Genomic DNA, 17,516 nt, shown 5'->3' with positions numbered 1-17,516 from the left:
CGACCACAGAGATACTACAGAGTCTGACACATCTGTTTCATATTTTGGATATTTTACTTGAAAAAGAGGTTAACGGTAATCTATCAATCAAACTCTATGATAAAGGTGATGACTTTAACTTTACAATAGTCAACTTTTCTTACTTATGCAGCAATATACCTTCATCACCTGCATACGGATTTTATATATCTCAGTTGATTCGATACTCAAGAACATGCTCCAAGTATGAACAATTTCTAAAACGAGATGAATTATTGACAAACAAGTTCATGAAACAGGCATTTCAGCAGCTTCGTTTCAAAACATCATTTTGTAAGTTCTTTGGTCGATGCAATGACCTTGTCAGCAAATATAATTTATCATTGAGTCAAAAGCTGACTGATCTGACGTTTTCATACTAATTGTTAGTCCATTATTTATACACTGAATTGACGACGGATTTTTCCGGGCTTTTTCCTGATCATGACAAGGAGCACACGGCGGGTGTGACCGCCAGCAGGAGATGTTAACTCTTCCATGGCACCTGATCCCACCTCTGATGTTTTGGAGGTCCGTGTTTGCTGTGCTCCCAGTTTGTATTGTTTTATGGACTTTTGATCTTTTGATAACTGTTCGTTATCTCCATATGTTTTTTCATCAGGCAAGGAAACTTGAGTTGCGGATATGGTGGAAAAAATTTCAAAAGAGAATAAGAGACGCATTTTAAAATCGAAAATGATAATTCAGTTGAGTATTAGACGTAAAAGAAGAAAAAAACTATATATGTGAAAAGGACATTAAACCCGGACCACTGAAAAATTAGGAGCTGAGATCAGGTGCCAAGGAAGTGTAGGCATCCCTGCTGACCGGTCACACCTGCCGTGAGCCTTGTGTAATGATCAAGTAGCAGGTACATTCAAAAATTGATACAAAAAGAAAGGCCAAACGATTGGTGTGAAACAAGTCAGCAAAATCGTAAATAATTGTGTTATTGGTTATGTTGAATGCGCCCTTTGATATGCAAAACTCGACCCGTTATATACAAAGTGTTAGATTTTTTTTTCTTTTTAGTTCACATTAGCCGAAGGCTCAAGTGAGCTTTTCTGATCAAAATTTGTCCGTTGTCTGTCGTCGGCGTCGTCGTCGTAGTTGTTGTTGTCGTCGTTGTTGTCGTAAACTTTTCACATTTTCATCTTCTTCTCAAGAACCACTGGGCCAATTTCAACCAAAGTTGCCACAAAGTATCCTTAGGTGAAGGGAATTCAAGTTTGTTCAAATGAAGGGCCACACCCTCTTCCAAGGGGAGATAATTATGAATTATTGAAAAATTAATGGCATCTTTTAAAAATCTTCTTCTCAAGAACCACTGGGCCAGGAAAGATGAAACTCATGTGGAAGCATCCTCAGGTGGTGTAGATTCAAGTTTGTTCAAATCATGACCCCTGGGGGTAGGGCGGGGCTACAATGGCCGATCAAAGTTTTACATATGAGTATGTAGGGAAAATCTTTAAAAATCTTCTCCTCAAGAACCACTGGGCCAGGAAAGATGAAACTCATGTGAAATCATCCTCAGGTAGTGAAGATTCAGATTTGTTCAAATCATGACCCCAGAGGGTAGGGTGGGGCCACAATGGCTGATCAAAGTTTTACATAGGAGTATATAGGGAAAATCTTTAAAAATCTTCTTCTCAAGAACCACTGGGCCAGGAAAGATGAAACTCATGTGGAAGCATCCTCAGGTAGTGTAGATTCAAGTTCAAATCTTAGGGTGGAAAAATTGTCTTTTACATAGGACTAGATAGGGAAATCTTTAAAAATTGTCTTCTCAAGTACTTCAAAGCCATGATTAGTGAAATTTATATGGAATCAATCTCAGGTAGTGTAGATTCTAGTTTGTTCAAATTATAACCCCCAGGGATAGGGTGGGGTCACAATGGGGGATCCTTTTTTAACCTTTAAATATATTTTTAAAAATCTTCTTCTCAAGAATAGCAAAGCCATGATTAGTGATACTAGTATTTATATGGAAGCATTTTTGGGTAGTGTAGAATTAAGTTTGTTCAAATCCTGATTTAAATTTATTCAAATCATGGCCCTTTGGGGTAGGGAGGGAAACAAAGGGGAATCAAATTCAAATTTTTATGAAGTTACATATAGGAAGAAAATGTTTTTAACAAATCTTTTGTATCAAGAACAGCAAAGTAATATGTGTATTCATATAAAGGCATTCTCAAGTAGTATTTAATTCACCCCCCCCCCCCCCCATTCAGTAAACTTTTCAGTTCTGATCTGATTTGTGCTTTTTCCCAGTCAGTTTGCTCATTTAGGCGATGTGGCCTCTTGCTTTGTTTTGTTTTGGCCTGGGGTTGCTTTACACTTTATTAATCAAATCTCTGTATGTAAATTGAGGCTTTTTATGTGATTCTTTACATAAATATTAATTCCTTTATTTATGCTTTATTTGATTCAGACTTGTCTAGTCATACCTTCCTTAAACTACTTAACTAATCTTTAGCTGATCAATAAAGGTAAAGTGGGAAAACTGGTCTTCTGGAATCCATAGCTTAGCTTCACTTTTCGGTTATTCTTTCATTCATTCTTTATGATCAGTACCAATTTAAGATCACGCATAGCTGTTAATTTTTAGATTCTTTTTATTTTCTGTTCAATGGACATTAAATGCTGCTAGAAATTCACCACTATGGTATGTGATAAAAGCCCGGTATTTTGCAGCATCTGTCGTGACCGCATGTGGAGCCCCTACGCCTGGACTTACCTAGGCCTACAATTTAAAATTAATATTTAATTATCACTTTGAAAATACAAAAAAATATATGAATGCTGACCGTCGTTTTGAAGGAGTTCATGGTTGCTTGGAGGTATATAACGTACAATGTATACAGCATTTTCTGTCTTCATCCCCACACAATCCGCCTACTTTCTTTCCTGTACACTTCTTGTCTGCTGACATACATTTCCCGCCTTTTTCCGTACAAGGAGCATCGGCATCTACAAGTCAGAAAACAGGCATATTTTATTCATAATCATGCCAAATGTAGGATATATGACGTAAGGTTTTTTGAATATGGAAAAACGCATAGCTTATATATTTTCATCGCAAATGTAGGACATTTAGCATATTGTATTCTAAGCATGTAAAAATAACATTTCTGAATCCGACCTCTGCATATTAAAGGTAACCATTCAGGGCATATTCACATATTATATCCATCAACTATGCAAATACATATAATATTGGAACATAAAGGCTCAAAATATAACGATAAACTAGAGTAAATTTTAATAGTAAATCAAATTATTATTCAAATTTTATAAAATCTAAGTATAATTTGCGTTGATATTAAAATCATTAATTTCATATATTTAAGTACTTTTTGTTGGTCTGGATATTTTTCGATGCTACATATTGTAAATATATCAAAAATAACTTTCAATGTAAAAAAAAAAAATAATAACTTCTTAAATCAAACCTTCAGCTTTCCTGATGAAAGCATACTCCAATAAAAAAAAATCCCGCCATTAGAATCTTTTTGAATTTCATCAAACTTGGATTAGGATTGACTTATAATTCTGTCCTGATTCGGAGACTTACTTGGTAAACAACATCTTCTATCATTGTCACCTCCACAGAGGAATCTGACGTAGGACCGGCCGCACTTCTCTGTCGTCTGCTGACAGATTCCACCCTGCTTCGTACATCCCACATCGGAATCTGTAGTATGGATATTGTAAATCGGGGATGATTGACGTCAATAAATTGGATTTGTTAAGTGTTTTTCTAAATGTATTGAAATATTGTGCTAAAATTATTGATGGTTAAATATGTATACATTGAACTTGATAAATAAAAAAAATAATAATTCCACCGAGTCGAATACATTTGTTTTATATTTGTGCATTTGACACGAAAAAAAAACCTTGATGGTATACTTATGACTTTAGAATAAATGTGAAATCTTCCTTTCAACATTCCACAGTCAACTTCCTTTACTAATGCAAAAAAATACAATTTTCACCTTTCATAAGGTTTTGTCTTCTATTTGATTTGATACAAAAGAAAATGTTCTACGAACGATTTCAGATAACTATCGACAAATAATGTGAGTAATGAAACATATGAAGATAACGAACAGTTATTAAGATAGATACCATAAAACAACATAAAATAAGAGCAGAGCAAACACGGACCTACTAAACATCAGAGGTGGGATCAGGTGCCATTAAAACAAATGGCAATCTTGGTAATCTTGTTTAATTAAGTTACTCAACTTTAAAGGGACCTGTGTTTTTTTCTAAGATGTAAAGAAAAGATAATTAACAGTTGCACAGTGTAGTCTTGAAGTTTCTCCTTTACTACTGTTAATATCTTAAAGGCTTGGTTGAACATTTACTGGAACCCGCTATCCATCTTTGTATGTGTTCTTATGAAGTTTTGGAATCCAATATTATGGTAGTTCAAATTCATTTTGGTTCTTTTGGGATATTAAAAATATTCTAAACTGACATATGATTTCAAGCTTAGAGAAAGCAATAGATACACATATTCCAACTAAGGTAGCAAGACGGAAAACTAAATTGCCATGGATAACAGGGGACATCAGGAAACTCATAAAAAGACGTGGCAGGGCTTACAAGCTAAAAAAGAAAACACACCAGAAAGATGACATCAAGAAGTATATGGAGTTGAAACATCAAACCCAGAAACAGACCAGGAGAGCATACTGATCATATACTAAGAGTATATTCACTCCAGAGATTGAAGAAAACACAGCCAAAGGGATGTCAAAAAGATTTTGGACGTATATCAAGCATAAAAAGAGCGATAAAGATGGAGTCTAACCATTAAAACAGAATGGTAAACTCGAAACTGATCCTGCTGAAATGACCAGTTCAAGTCTGTAATCTTAGACTCTAAAAGTATTAGCAATGAAGACTTCAAAAGAGGCAAATTCATGGAAGGTGAACCATCAGACTACCCAGAAGCAAGCGACATTAACATCACTGAGGCAGGTGTTTTTAAACTACTCAAACCCACTGTCCTGAAGGAACTTGCCAGTGAACTTGCGCCGACACTGACACTTATATTTAGAAAATCCTTGATTGAGGAAAAAGTACCATCTGACTGGAGAAAGGCCCGCATAACACCAGCATTTAAAAAAGGAAAGAAAAACACACCAGAGAACTATAGACCAATATCCCTTACATGTGTGTGTTGTAAGATCATGGAACATATTGTAACAAGCCATATTATGAATCATGCAGGAAAGAATAACATCTTATATCCACTCCAACATGGATTCAGAAGTAAAAGATCATGCGAAACACAGTTGCTAGAATGTGTGGACGACATAACTAAAAATTTGGAAAATGGAAAACAAACTGATCTGCGCATCTTAGATTTTTCTAAAGCTTTTGATAAAGTGTCCCATAGCTTACTTCTTCATAAGGTACATCACTATGGAATCAAAGGAAACACACATCTTTGGATACAAGCTTTTCTTTCAAACAGGAGCCAGGTGGTGGTGCTTGAAGGGGAAGAGTCTGATGTCGCAAAGGTTGAGTCTGGAGTGCCCCAGGGATCATTCGTAGGCTCGAGTCTATTCCTCTTCTACATAAATGATCTGCCAGACCACCTAACCTCCACAGTTTGGCTCTTTGCTGATGATACTAAAGTATATTTAATTATTTCGACGAATTTAGATTGTCATATTCTCCAAGAAAACTTTAACAAACTCTCTCTTTGGGAAACAAAATGGAAAATGGAATTTCACCCAGATAAATGCACAGTACTTACAGTTTCAAAAAGAAAACCCCTATCATTTAAAAACTACACCCTTCATAACCATGTACTTGCCCATGAAAAATAAACAAAATATCTAGGCTGTACTATAACATCCGATCTAAACTGGGAACAACATATTTCAAATATCTGTAAAAAGGCAAATAAAACTTTAGGATTCCTGCAACGCAATCTCCATATATCATCTAGGTCAATAAAGGAGAGAGCATATACAACTGGAATATACTTCAACGGTGTGCGTCCCATACCAACAGGGCCACATTGATATGTTGGAAAAGGTACAAAGAAGAGCGGCACGATACGTAATGGGTAATTATAGAAATAGATCTAGAATGGAAAAACTTAAAAAGTAGAAGAAAAAAAAAGCAAGACTGATGATAATTTAAAAAATAATAAACAACAGAGTAGCCATCAGACCAGGAGACCACTTCAATAAGCCTGTAAGAAGATCGCGTCATACAAAACAACACTCGTTTGTAATACCATCTGCAACCAAGGACTGTAGAAAGTGGTCATTCTTCTGCAAAACCACAAAATAACGAAACAGCTTACCAGAGGACATCGCGGCACTAGAATCACTTGAGATCATTAAATCTCGAGTGATTAAGAAATACTAAATTTGAACATTACTTTCTTTTATCCAGTTCTTATGTAAAAAAAAAAAAAAAAAACTACCAAAAAAGAACATTTTCAAACAAACAAGTTTCTTTTAATCAACCATGTGCACACCCAAACTGGCATAATCTTCAGCCTGATGAAGGAGGCCGGATAGATGAAGATTTTAAGAATTTCTTCCTTAGAAAGGGAACTATGAGTATAAGTTGGATTACCTCTTGTAGAATTAAATCCGAGTTCGTCTAAAATACAATTTATATAATGAGTCTTACAAACGGGGACAATGTTGTTACCTGCTATGTCAGCAGGGAACAGTACGTACTGATCATGTGATCTATCTAATTCTTTTTTCACTTCTGAATTACTGAATACAGAAAAGGATAGATGGTTTCATATTGCCCCTCAATCTTTTAATACGTGATTTTATCATGGATCTGATACATTTAATCCATTCTGACAAAGTGTCAACGTCTTCTTTTTTTATATTTAGCCCATCGTCTTGCGTAATCTTCAGCAGAATCCATAATATTAATGAAAATTTTGACGCCAGTTGAAGGATCGGGGTTCGCTATATATAAGACTTTTTAAAATAAATTATCTAAGGTCCTCATTATTAATTTTAATTAATTTTAATTAACGACGTGTCCAGCAGGACTTTAGTTATAGGGTGAAGTTGAACATGATGATAGAGAATTAATTAGTTTGTCTCAGATACTAATAATCCAGGGCAAGTAAAGTTTTCTTTGTAATTGAAAAGTTTGGAAGCAATAGTCAATGTATATGTGTAGGTGTAGTCTTTAACTCAAAATATGCAAGAATACAAGACTGGACCCTTTTTATGATTAAGAATACAACTTATAATAACTGCTTCAATTCCTTTGTTGGCATATTGAAGTTTAAGGAAAAGACGGATTGTTTTAGCTGCATTTTCTTCCTACAAACGTGGGAATTTAAAAAGCATATGATTTGCAGTATCCATTATCACAGATCCAAGCCTATTATCTTGTTTGTCATACAGTTTAGTTGTCTTTTGGTTTTTATCGACTAAAATCAGTAAATCGTCTATAAATATGTAAGTATAAGCCAAGAGAGATTAAGGTATAATTACCTACACAATAGATAATAACAATGATTACATGAGCTTTAAAGGAAAAGTACTTTTTTCTTAAATAAAAACTCAAAAATTAAGAACATTATTTAATAAATAATTTGTGCAGAAAAAAAATAATTTAATTTTTAGCAATAGAAAAACGATCGAAAACTTTTTTTACATCTCATGATTTTTTTAAATTAATTTCTACATTCCAAACCAGTAATACTACATTTTGAGGACAGGTCAAGTTTATAAATATGGAGACATTTAACTCTTTTTCCAGTCATAAAGGGGATTATGTCCAAAAAATTATGCTTCCGTTGAAACGCCATTTTGATCCCAAATGATCTGATTCAAATTCACTTAACACCGATTAATCACCGAGTATAACACAGCATGCAATATTGTGGATGGAATGTACATTGTATCACCTAATTAATTACAGCGTACTAACGTACCAATACGTACCTTTTCTTTAAAAATGAATTGTTTATCAAATGAATTTATTCAATTTCTACTTATTTAATTAAAATATATATATATTTACGAATTTATTAGAATAAATATGATTTTAGGTAAGAAAAAATGAGATAAAACATGGCTTTTCTATATGCCAATTTATCATTACGTGTCAAAACGCCGTACACTCCGAAATTTCTTTTTTCTTAAAAAAAAAACTCTAGCAAAATATATCCCCTAAAAATGTAAATTTGATAAGATAAGGCATATGTAACAGTATCATCTTTTCATCGACTAGTGGATACTTGTTCACGATTTGTATACACCCGAATGTGTGGTTATTTCCGGTGAAATTTAAACTCTTCATGAAATCACCAAACCGTTTAGTTTAAGAAGTATTTTATTCATAATATACAAAGAGTACAATATGAATATGGATTGAACAGCAGGCCAAGGGCCTATATTAGTTCTCTCCATTTGAGATCAACACTCTAAAAAAAGTTTTACTTGTTGTTTTTAAAATAAGATATTAGATTAAGAAAAACTAGTAATTATTAGTAATCCATTTAGTCAGAATAGCAAGTAAATGACTATCATGGTTAGTAATTGTAAACATAATTAGTAATAAGGATGAATTCATTTACTTATAAAATGATTTACTAAGTATCAATAGAATTACTTAAATTATAGGAATTGTATTACTTAAAGTTAGTAAATGAACTACTCATTTTTGTTAAATTATTATTACTTAATTTAGAGATAATATGCTTTCTATTTACTAAATTTTATGAATTATTACTCAGTAAATGTAATTCTGAAATTAATTAAAATCTAGAATATTATTACTCAAAAGAATACTAAGTAAATGAAATACTTATCATATTTACTAAAATCGACATTATTTACTAGAAACAATGCTAGGTACCGACCCGCTGACATGTGAGTACTACTCACAGATTTCTTTATCAGAGTTCCCTAATTGGGCCCTCTGAATAGTTTAATAGAAGAAATCTACTCATGATGGAAACAATTATACTTTCTATTTCTTTTGCCAATTTCTTTGTAATTGTTTTATTATATATAACAATAAAACATTTGATTCCAACTTCGAAAGCCTTAAAAATTGAATAAGTTGTATCTTTTTAAGGACCATTTTAAAAATGGTTAAACATTTCAAGTACTTAATATCGCATTTTTATTAGTGTGACTTTTTTTTCACATGAAGGAATATTTAGAAGAAAGATAACTCCTCCTCACAGACAATTAGTGATTAGACTACCATATTTAAGTAATTACTGATCTGAATTCTCCTAGATTTAGTAAATAAATTTTTGTTTTAAGTAAATCAATTAAATACAATTCAAAGAAGATGTGTTTGTGAAACACCTATGCCCCTGTATGGCAACATTTCAAAGGTTAAACTTTTCTTATATACAAATTTAAATTATTGGGATTTCTTGATATCTCCAAGGTCAAAAGGTCAAGGTTATTGGTATCTAATGAAAGGTCTTGCCAAAAAAAAAATACATATGTGAAATATGGAAACACTTGCCTTAACCCTTCAGAAGTTATGGTCAAGGTTACCAATTTTGAAATGTAGGTCAAACGCCAAGGTCAAAGACAAAGGGACAGATTTGGTGGTACCCAAAGAAAGGTCTTGTCACAAGGATGAACTATGTAAAGTATGAATGCACTAACCCTAATCCTTTTAAAGTTACAGTCAAGGTTTGCTTTTTAAAAGTGGGTCAAACTCCAAGGTCAAGGTCAAAGGGTCAAAGTTCTTGGTATCCTATGAATGGTCTTCTCAAAATGATTACATATATGTAAGTATGAAAGCACTATTCCTTACCGTTCAAACGTTATGGCCAAGGTTAAAGTTTTTTTCACAAGGATGGAAATCTCTAAGGTCAAGGTCAAAATTTCATAGTTGTTGGTATTCAATAAAAGTTCTTTCAACAAAAAATATATATGTGAAGTATACATGTCCTGGTATTTACTGTTCAAAAGATTTGGATAAAGAATAAGTTTGGATTTTTTGTGTATAAGTGAGTCAAACTTCAAGGTCAAGGTCAAATTTGGTGATACTCAAAGAAAGGTCTTGTCACAAGGAATACACGTGTGAAATATGAAAGTCATAGCTCCGCTAAATCAAAAGTTATGGGCAAGGTTAAAGTTTCTGTGGATAAACAGACAAACAGAGAGACAGCTAGACAGCTAGACAGACATCTAGACAGACAGACGGACACGACAAAAACTATATACGCCCGAAACTTCGTTTACGGGGGCATTAAAATATTAATTATATAGTAAATAGTGGTAAAATGTAAGTAAAGACCAAGTAATGTTATTACTTATATGCACAAATTTAAGTAAATATAAATTACTAAGTAAAACTTTTTAGTGTGTAAGTAAAACAATTCTTTAAAATACAAAAATCAAGTAAAACATTTGAATCTAGTAATTGACATATATTTCAGTAATTGATTTAAAATTTTAAGTAAATGCTTAGTAATTATCTATTACTTATCTTTGTTATTTCAAGTAAAAAATGACTACTAAGTAAAACATTTTTAAGAGTGAAGGTACACATGGTACAATTAAATTACTGTACACCAAACCGTTTCGACAGTAAGAGGAATTTTGCTTGACTTAAACGTTTGATCAACATTGATTATCAGCTGTTTGTATGGGAAACGTGCAAGCTTTTAAACGAAGTGCGAATTTGGTTACAGGAATTTCTCTTACGTGCTTTTGGCCATTTACCATGTTTACATGTTATGTTATATCTAGCACTGGTTAACACTGCAAGTTGGATAAAAACAGTAAGTAAATCTACCTTTCTCAATACCATGAATTCACGAAATACATGTCTTTGTCATTGACTGGAAACGTGATGGTTTTCGCTTATACTCATTTGAAAAGCAATACAATACGAACTTCTTTCAATGGCTTTGCTTGACATCTTTTTCAATACTAAGTCTTGTGCAAGTTTTAGTGGAGTTTATTTGAAGTATATAGAAAAACATTACCAAGATATTTGAGCCCACTCTTGAAGGGGTCAATTTCGTTCAATTTCTTTTTTTCATTGTTTTTGCCCTTTGCTATTATATATCTTTTCAGATATTGGAGAAGATCCCACCAGCTGTTCTCAAGAAAATGCTGTTTTAATTTTTCTTTTGTCTAATTTTGTAAATTTAAATAAAAATGTATATTTTATTTATAACTTTGTTGGTTATTATTTCAATATTTTATAACATTAAACTTTGAAGAGAAATTTAAAGCACTGAGCTTTTAAAAATATAGAAAGGAGGGGTTTTAACAAAATAAATAAAATATTTTAAATATTTCTAAAAAATAAAGTGAAATACTTTGGACCCTTATTTTATCGGATATTGAGCCCATTATTGGAGACAAATGCATGCAACAAAAATCAGTTATACTTCATAGGTGTAGAGATCCTCCTTAAAAAGCATCAAAGGTTTTTCTAAGTTGAAAGAACGTATCAACAGTCCCTATAATGATCATATAATAAAATATGTTCGAAACAAAATATTATCCTCAAATTTTAAAATCAGAATGTTTTTTATTCTCCATTCAAAGCTGACAACATTTTGTTGAATTTTATCACTACATCTCCTATATCTCCTTAACTCAGCTTCGTGAGATTCTATTCGAAAAATTTTAAATGCATTGAAATTTTTCTTTCAAAAGTTGTTATTGTATTTATGAATAATAGCAAGCGCAGCAAGGCGGCGCGAAGCGCCGCTCGCGTAGCGAGCATGTACGAACGGAGGAAATTCGGGTTGAAATCTGCACATTGTTCCAAAAAATTTTTATCGAACCACGTGAAAAAAATTCCAAACTCCCACTAATCCTTTGCGGTGCATAGCAACAAGGTGGCTAAAACATATAGCAACAACTTACTTGAAAAAATTTCAAACAACAAGTTAATTCAATCTCCATGCCACAAAACTATCGTTTGCGTTCTAAGTCAGGATGACTTTTATTTGACGTCATACTTTCGTCACTTAAACGGCTTGAGTATTTCCCATTTCGTCGGCAACTTCCGAGAAGTTCGGAATCTCGATCCCGATGCCTGGAAAGTGATTTCTTTTTATTCTTTTCACCTTGTTTTTAATGAACTGAGGATAGGCAGTGCAAGTAATTTTTGATAGTAAATAACTGCGCTCGCCCCAACGGTCGCACCGTATAACATATTATGATTGCCTTTAAGATAGAACAGAATAAAAAAAATATATATATTCTCTACTCTTTGTGTAGTGCGGCAGCTTTCGGATTTTGGATTGCCGGATGTTTTATTGCCTACTGATCTTGAGTATTGCAGTAAATGTATAACCTCATAAATGAATTATTATCCCTAAATATGCTCGATTTTTTATGTGTAAAACAGGTTCACATAATATATTTTTGATAATCTTATTGTAATACGCGAGGTTCGAGATTGTAACTCTCCTGATAAAGGCGCAAAAAGTATCCGTTTCAACATGGAGCTGGGACAGGTTGTTTCTGTATACAAACGTGTATGAATAAATGAACGATATTTATGGCTTTTATAATTTATTAAATGTTATAGAAAGATAATGATGTTAAGCAGCGATGCATTTGATGATTTTATCTAGCTCAACTAGGCATATTTACAAATCTACTTTCAGTTATAGGATACTTGAAACGGAAAAAAAAGCGTCGTAGTCTTTATAAAAAGTAACAGATTTCCTTGTTTGTAAAACATTTTCTAATAAAAAATTGATGTTTTTTAAAAAGTTTTAATATAGGATTAAACGTTCTTTTTGAATAATTTATCGATGTGTAAACTCTTGACATTTTACTCACAAACTAAATAAAAGTGCGAAGCACTTTTATGTTAAGTTTGTGAGTAAAATGTCAAGAGTTTACACATCGATAAATTTTTCAAAAAGAACGTTTAATTCTTATAATTCCAATATCGAATTTTTAAAAATATTTAAATTATTTCTCTTTGAGGCCTCCATACAATCCGTTATTTCTGGACGGCGTAGGAATACATTTTACCGTAAAGGAACGTAATCGAGATGAATTTCGATAGAGTTCAACTTAAATTGTCAAAACAATCGATAAATAAACTTATAACAACTAATCGAATGTTGTTTAAGTCAACAAATATCGTAATTACGAGTTTACTTCAGAATAGTTCGTCTTTGACCATGGCCATGTTGACATAAACAACAACTCTCATAGCGAAAGTTGTAGACCGACGACGCCTTCAATTTGCACTTGTTTATTCAAATATTGAAGAACAATATAGAAAGTAAATATGAATTTGATGCTAATAGGGCAAGAGTTTGAGGTACGTTTCTTTTCCCTGTCAAAACGATACAGACTGAGCTTATTTTCTACGTATGAACGTTGAGACAGCGATTTTTAAAATTCACACTCGTGATCGGACAGTGACATAAACATTTTCACGGCGTCCATCAGTTAGGCAGTCTAGTATGTTGCCAGTTTTGTTTAAGCCCTAATTAAATTTAAAGTTTCTTGTATTCATTATTTAGCCAGAACAGACCCAGAAATAACTGCTTTCATTGTTTATACGATAACCTAGTAGTGTCATCAAGAAAGTAGTTCTGATTGAAAGAATTTATCGATGTGTAAAAATTTTCTGGAACGTGTTCTCGTCCAATCAAAACACAGGAAATCAATAGATAAAATGAAGATTGGAATTATTAGCATGTACAAAACAGATTCACGTGATATATTTTGATAATCTTATTGTAATCATCTTCGCTAGCCAAGGGTTTCCGATCCGATACCTACTCTACAACCCTTGGCAGATTTAGACCTATCAAACGGGAACTTTGATTGCGCCGCCTATCGCCGTAATTGAGTTAAGTCCCTTGAAGCTCTTTAATATTTGTCCAATGAAAATAGCTGTAACATACGTAGATCAATATGACGTTTGAAACAATATGGCGACCTCCATGTAATTTGATGTGGAATATATCCAAACAACTTCATGGAGCTGTGGGCAGTGGGCACACCTCAAAAGTGGTAGAAAATATCGTTCTTCGTGGATTTTCAGTCAAGAGTTTGACACCACTTTCTACTTGTTGCCGAATCAATTATTATCAATGAGCCGTGACATTTGATTGGCTTAAATTGATGCACCTAAAATGCGGAACACGGACATATGTGGTCCTTTCAATAATTCTTGAAAACATATATAATTAAAAGAAAAAAAATTCAAATTAATTAATCCCTTGTTTTTTAAGCATATATCACGTCCTAACTTTCATCCCTTGTAAATATTACTCTTATTTTGCATAAAACACGAACAGACTTTAATTCAGCCGAAAATCGTCGATTAGTAAAAACCTTGCGTAGACTCGGACTTCGCATCCAATCAAATTCGTTTGCGCGAGTTCTAAAAATTTCAGCCAAATCTGCCAAGGGTTGTAGAGTAGGTATCGGATCGGAAACCCTTGGCTAGCGAAGATGATTGTAATACGTACGCGAGTTTCGAGATTGTAACTCTCCTTCGATAGAGGCGCAAAAAGTATCCGTTTCAGCATAGAGGTGGGACAGGTTGTTTTTGTATACAAACATGCATGAATAAATGAACGATATTTATGGCTTTTAGAATTTATTAAATGTTATAGAAAGATAATGATGTAAAGCAGTGATGCATTTGATGATTATATAGCTCAACTATGCATTTTACAAATCTACTTTCAGTAAGAGGGTACTTGAAACGAAAAAAACGTCATAGTCTTTATAAAAAGTAACCGATTTCCTTGTATGTAAAAACACTTTCTAAAAAAAGAATTTTTTTTTAAGTTTTAATAGCGAGCGCAGCGCGCTCAATAGACTGACGAATACGATTGGAGGAAATTCTTGAAAGGTTGAAAATCTGCACATTGTTCCAAGAAATTTTTATCGTACCACGTGAAAAAATTCCAAACTCTCAATAATTCTTTGCAGTGCATAGCAACATGGTGGCTAAATCATAGCAACAACTTACTAGAAAAAAATACAAACAACGATTTAATGCAGCATGTCCATGCCACAAAACTATCGTTTGCGTTCTAAGTCAACAGGACTTTTTATTTGACGTCATACTTTCGTCACTTTAACGGCTCGGGTATTTCCGATTTTGTCGGAAACTTCCGAAAAGTTTGGAATCTCGATCCCGATGCCTGGGAAGTGATTTCCTTTTATTCTTTTCTTTTTTTAATGAACTTAGGATAAGCAGTGCAAGTTAAAGATGTCTAAATGTTTTTGATAGTAAATAACTGCGCTCGCCCCAATGGTCGCACCGTAGAACATATTAAGGAAAAAAAATCAATATGTCATTTAGATTGCCGATGATTAATGATCAGATGAGATATGTACCGTATTTATGAGAGGTCCATATCTCTTCCCTCGTCTCAAATCCACTGATATTTCTTTTTTTGTTACGAATTTTTGCTTTAAAAATGATACCTTTATATTAATTCGGTTATTCTCGAGTTGTTGAGTGCATCCTGACAATCATGTAGTGATGACAAACCAGTATATCGATGATGCAATGTATCCATTATACAAGTTTATCTTTTTAAAAAAATAGGTGAGCTAGCGCCGCAGCAATTTTTAAACACAGAAAGAAGGATCCGTGATCAAGTAATTTATTTTGCTGAATTCTTTAATTTTTATTGAGGATGGAGAGTGATAAAGTTATTATTGTTTTGTGAAACGTATTTTATAGATACATAGGTAAAGAAATGGGGGGGGGGGGTGACCTATTGGAGTTTTGGCGCAACGGAAGATATTTGACCTTCACTGGAGAGGGGGGAGACTCTATATGTAATATGAAGAAGATGCCGATTGAGACATTGCATGTATGAGCTGATTTAAAGAATAGAATTTCTTGGCAATGTAGCAAAGAAAATACAGGGGAGTTGAAAGGAATATAGGAAATAACTGAAAGTGTATATGTTGTATAAAGAATCCAGAGTTTGGAACGCATGTGATTCAAGTAACTTGGTCCTTTGGGTCATCTTTGTCAAGAAATGTTAGGTTAGAATTTTTTAAACACAAATAATGGATTTATTTGTTATTTTTAGTGTAAATTCTTGCTTCTGGAATTTGTAAGGTTGGCTAAATTGACCAATCAGAAATTAGAATCTATCTTTGGTTGTGCTTTGACGTAAAAGAAAACCCTCCCTTGTCATTGTTTAGAACAATCAGATAATGACTCGGGCTTTTCCCTCAGCAAAAAAACCCGAAATTTGAAATATTACAAATATGAAGTTATCTTTAAAGTGTAAGCTACACAATAAATAATGCTACAACATAATACAACGAAATTGTTATCGTACGGTCTATCTATAGTAGTTTTCAGTTTTCGCAGAATGCATATCCATGAAGCCGAGCATGCGTTTTCAAGGAATTTGGACTAACGTAGTTGCTAGCGCTCGAGAGCGCTAGCAATAAATATCTGTCCCACCTGTCTGTTTACACGGCAACAAAACTCCTCGTCTCAACGAAAGAGCTCACCGAGTAGGATAATCTCTAAATTTGCATATATATGTGTAACTGATACATCTCTAAGTTCAGTTTTTGGGGTTTTTTTAAAAATGGTTCATTACTTACCTTTTAAGCAACAAAACTTTTCGTCGGGACAAAGGTGTTTTACTGGTTGGGTGGGAAAATTGCAATCACTGCTATCAGAGACACACTGCCCATTTTGTGGAGTACATTTATCATTAGCGGACACTAAAAACGGGATTCAAAGATTTCAGTTTTACATTTACAATTTGTGAGTAACGTAAAACCTGTGATTTTTATTCACAAAAAGTCATTTAAATCCATCACTTCGTTTAAACATTATTCTTTTCTCGTATAAAAGAGTCTTTTGACGTTTTAAGATTCATGGCAAACAAAACAAAAACAAGAAATGAGAAAATACTCTAAAATATGGAGGGAATATTTTTAATTCGTTTCATCAACCGGGTCATCATCAAGAGAAATGATATACAGGTATTAATAGAGTACATAGTAATCTATACTTAAATTCACAGAGGAATAAAACCAATAATAGCTGTACTTACCAGAAGCTGCACACGAGAGCAGAAGCGTGAAAACCAGGACTAGAGGACCAGACATCTTTATTCTGCGATGCTCCTAAATAGGCTAGATTTACGAATCCTTCACCCTTTATATAAGTATAAATGCGTTAGTGTATGATAATTAATTCAGTTTTAATCAGATGAGATCTAAATCTGATATATGATTGGCATATTTTTACAAGTTCCTCCCATTACTTTATGAATTATGATTTCCTTTGCGCTGTTCATTTGAGTTTTTTGTGGTGCACTCTCAAAGTAAATCATGCGAAACAGGGGATTGGGGTTTGCTCTTTCTGAAGGTTTTCTAGAATTGTTCACACAGTACAGAGAAGGTGAAATCTTTTATGCTTTCTAGAATTGAGTAGGCAATACAGGGGAGGGGGTATGCTTTTTTCTAGATGACATCTAAATCTCTATAATTGACCACAGACTGTTATCTCCATGAAAA

The 17,516-nt window shown here is 33.3% G+C and overlaps 1 protein-coding gene and 1 pseudogene across 1 annotated transcript; one reads left to right on the top strand and one right to left on the bottom strand.

The window, feature by feature from the left end:
* Window positions 1-17,516, top strand: part of LOC134239138 (peptidoglycan recognition protein 1-like) — an 80,452-nt pseudogene that overhangs the window by 25,128 nt on the left and 37,808 nt on the right.
* Window positions 2,667-17,108, bottom strand: LOC134239141 (uncharacterized). Its single transcript, XM_062721303.1, has 5 exons — window positions 17,051-17,108; window positions 16,593-16,715; window positions 3,593-3,712; window positions 2,872-2,988; window positions 2,667-2,761 (listed from the first exon to the last, which is right to left on the bottom strand). Exons 1-5 carry the CDS (start codon window positions 17,103-17,105, stop codon window positions 2,679-2,681), a joined length of 498 nt encoding a protein of 165 aa, XP_062577287.1. The 5' UTR covers window positions 17,106-17,108; the 3' UTR covers window positions 2,667-2,678.

This window comes from Saccostrea cucullata, unplaced genomic scaffold, assembly GCF_032062105.1.
Source record: "Saccostrea cucullata isolate Sc308-1 unplaced genomic scaffold, CSIRO_AGI_Scuc_v1 ctg457, whole genome shotgun sequence".
NCBI classification, from domain to species: domain Eukaryota; kingdom Metazoa; phylum Mollusca; class Bivalvia; order Ostreida; family Ostreidae; genus Saccostrea; species Saccostrea cuccullata.
The sequence above is the reverse complement of the archived record's forward strand: the minus strand, read 5'-3'. Positions and strand labels throughout refer to the sequence as shown.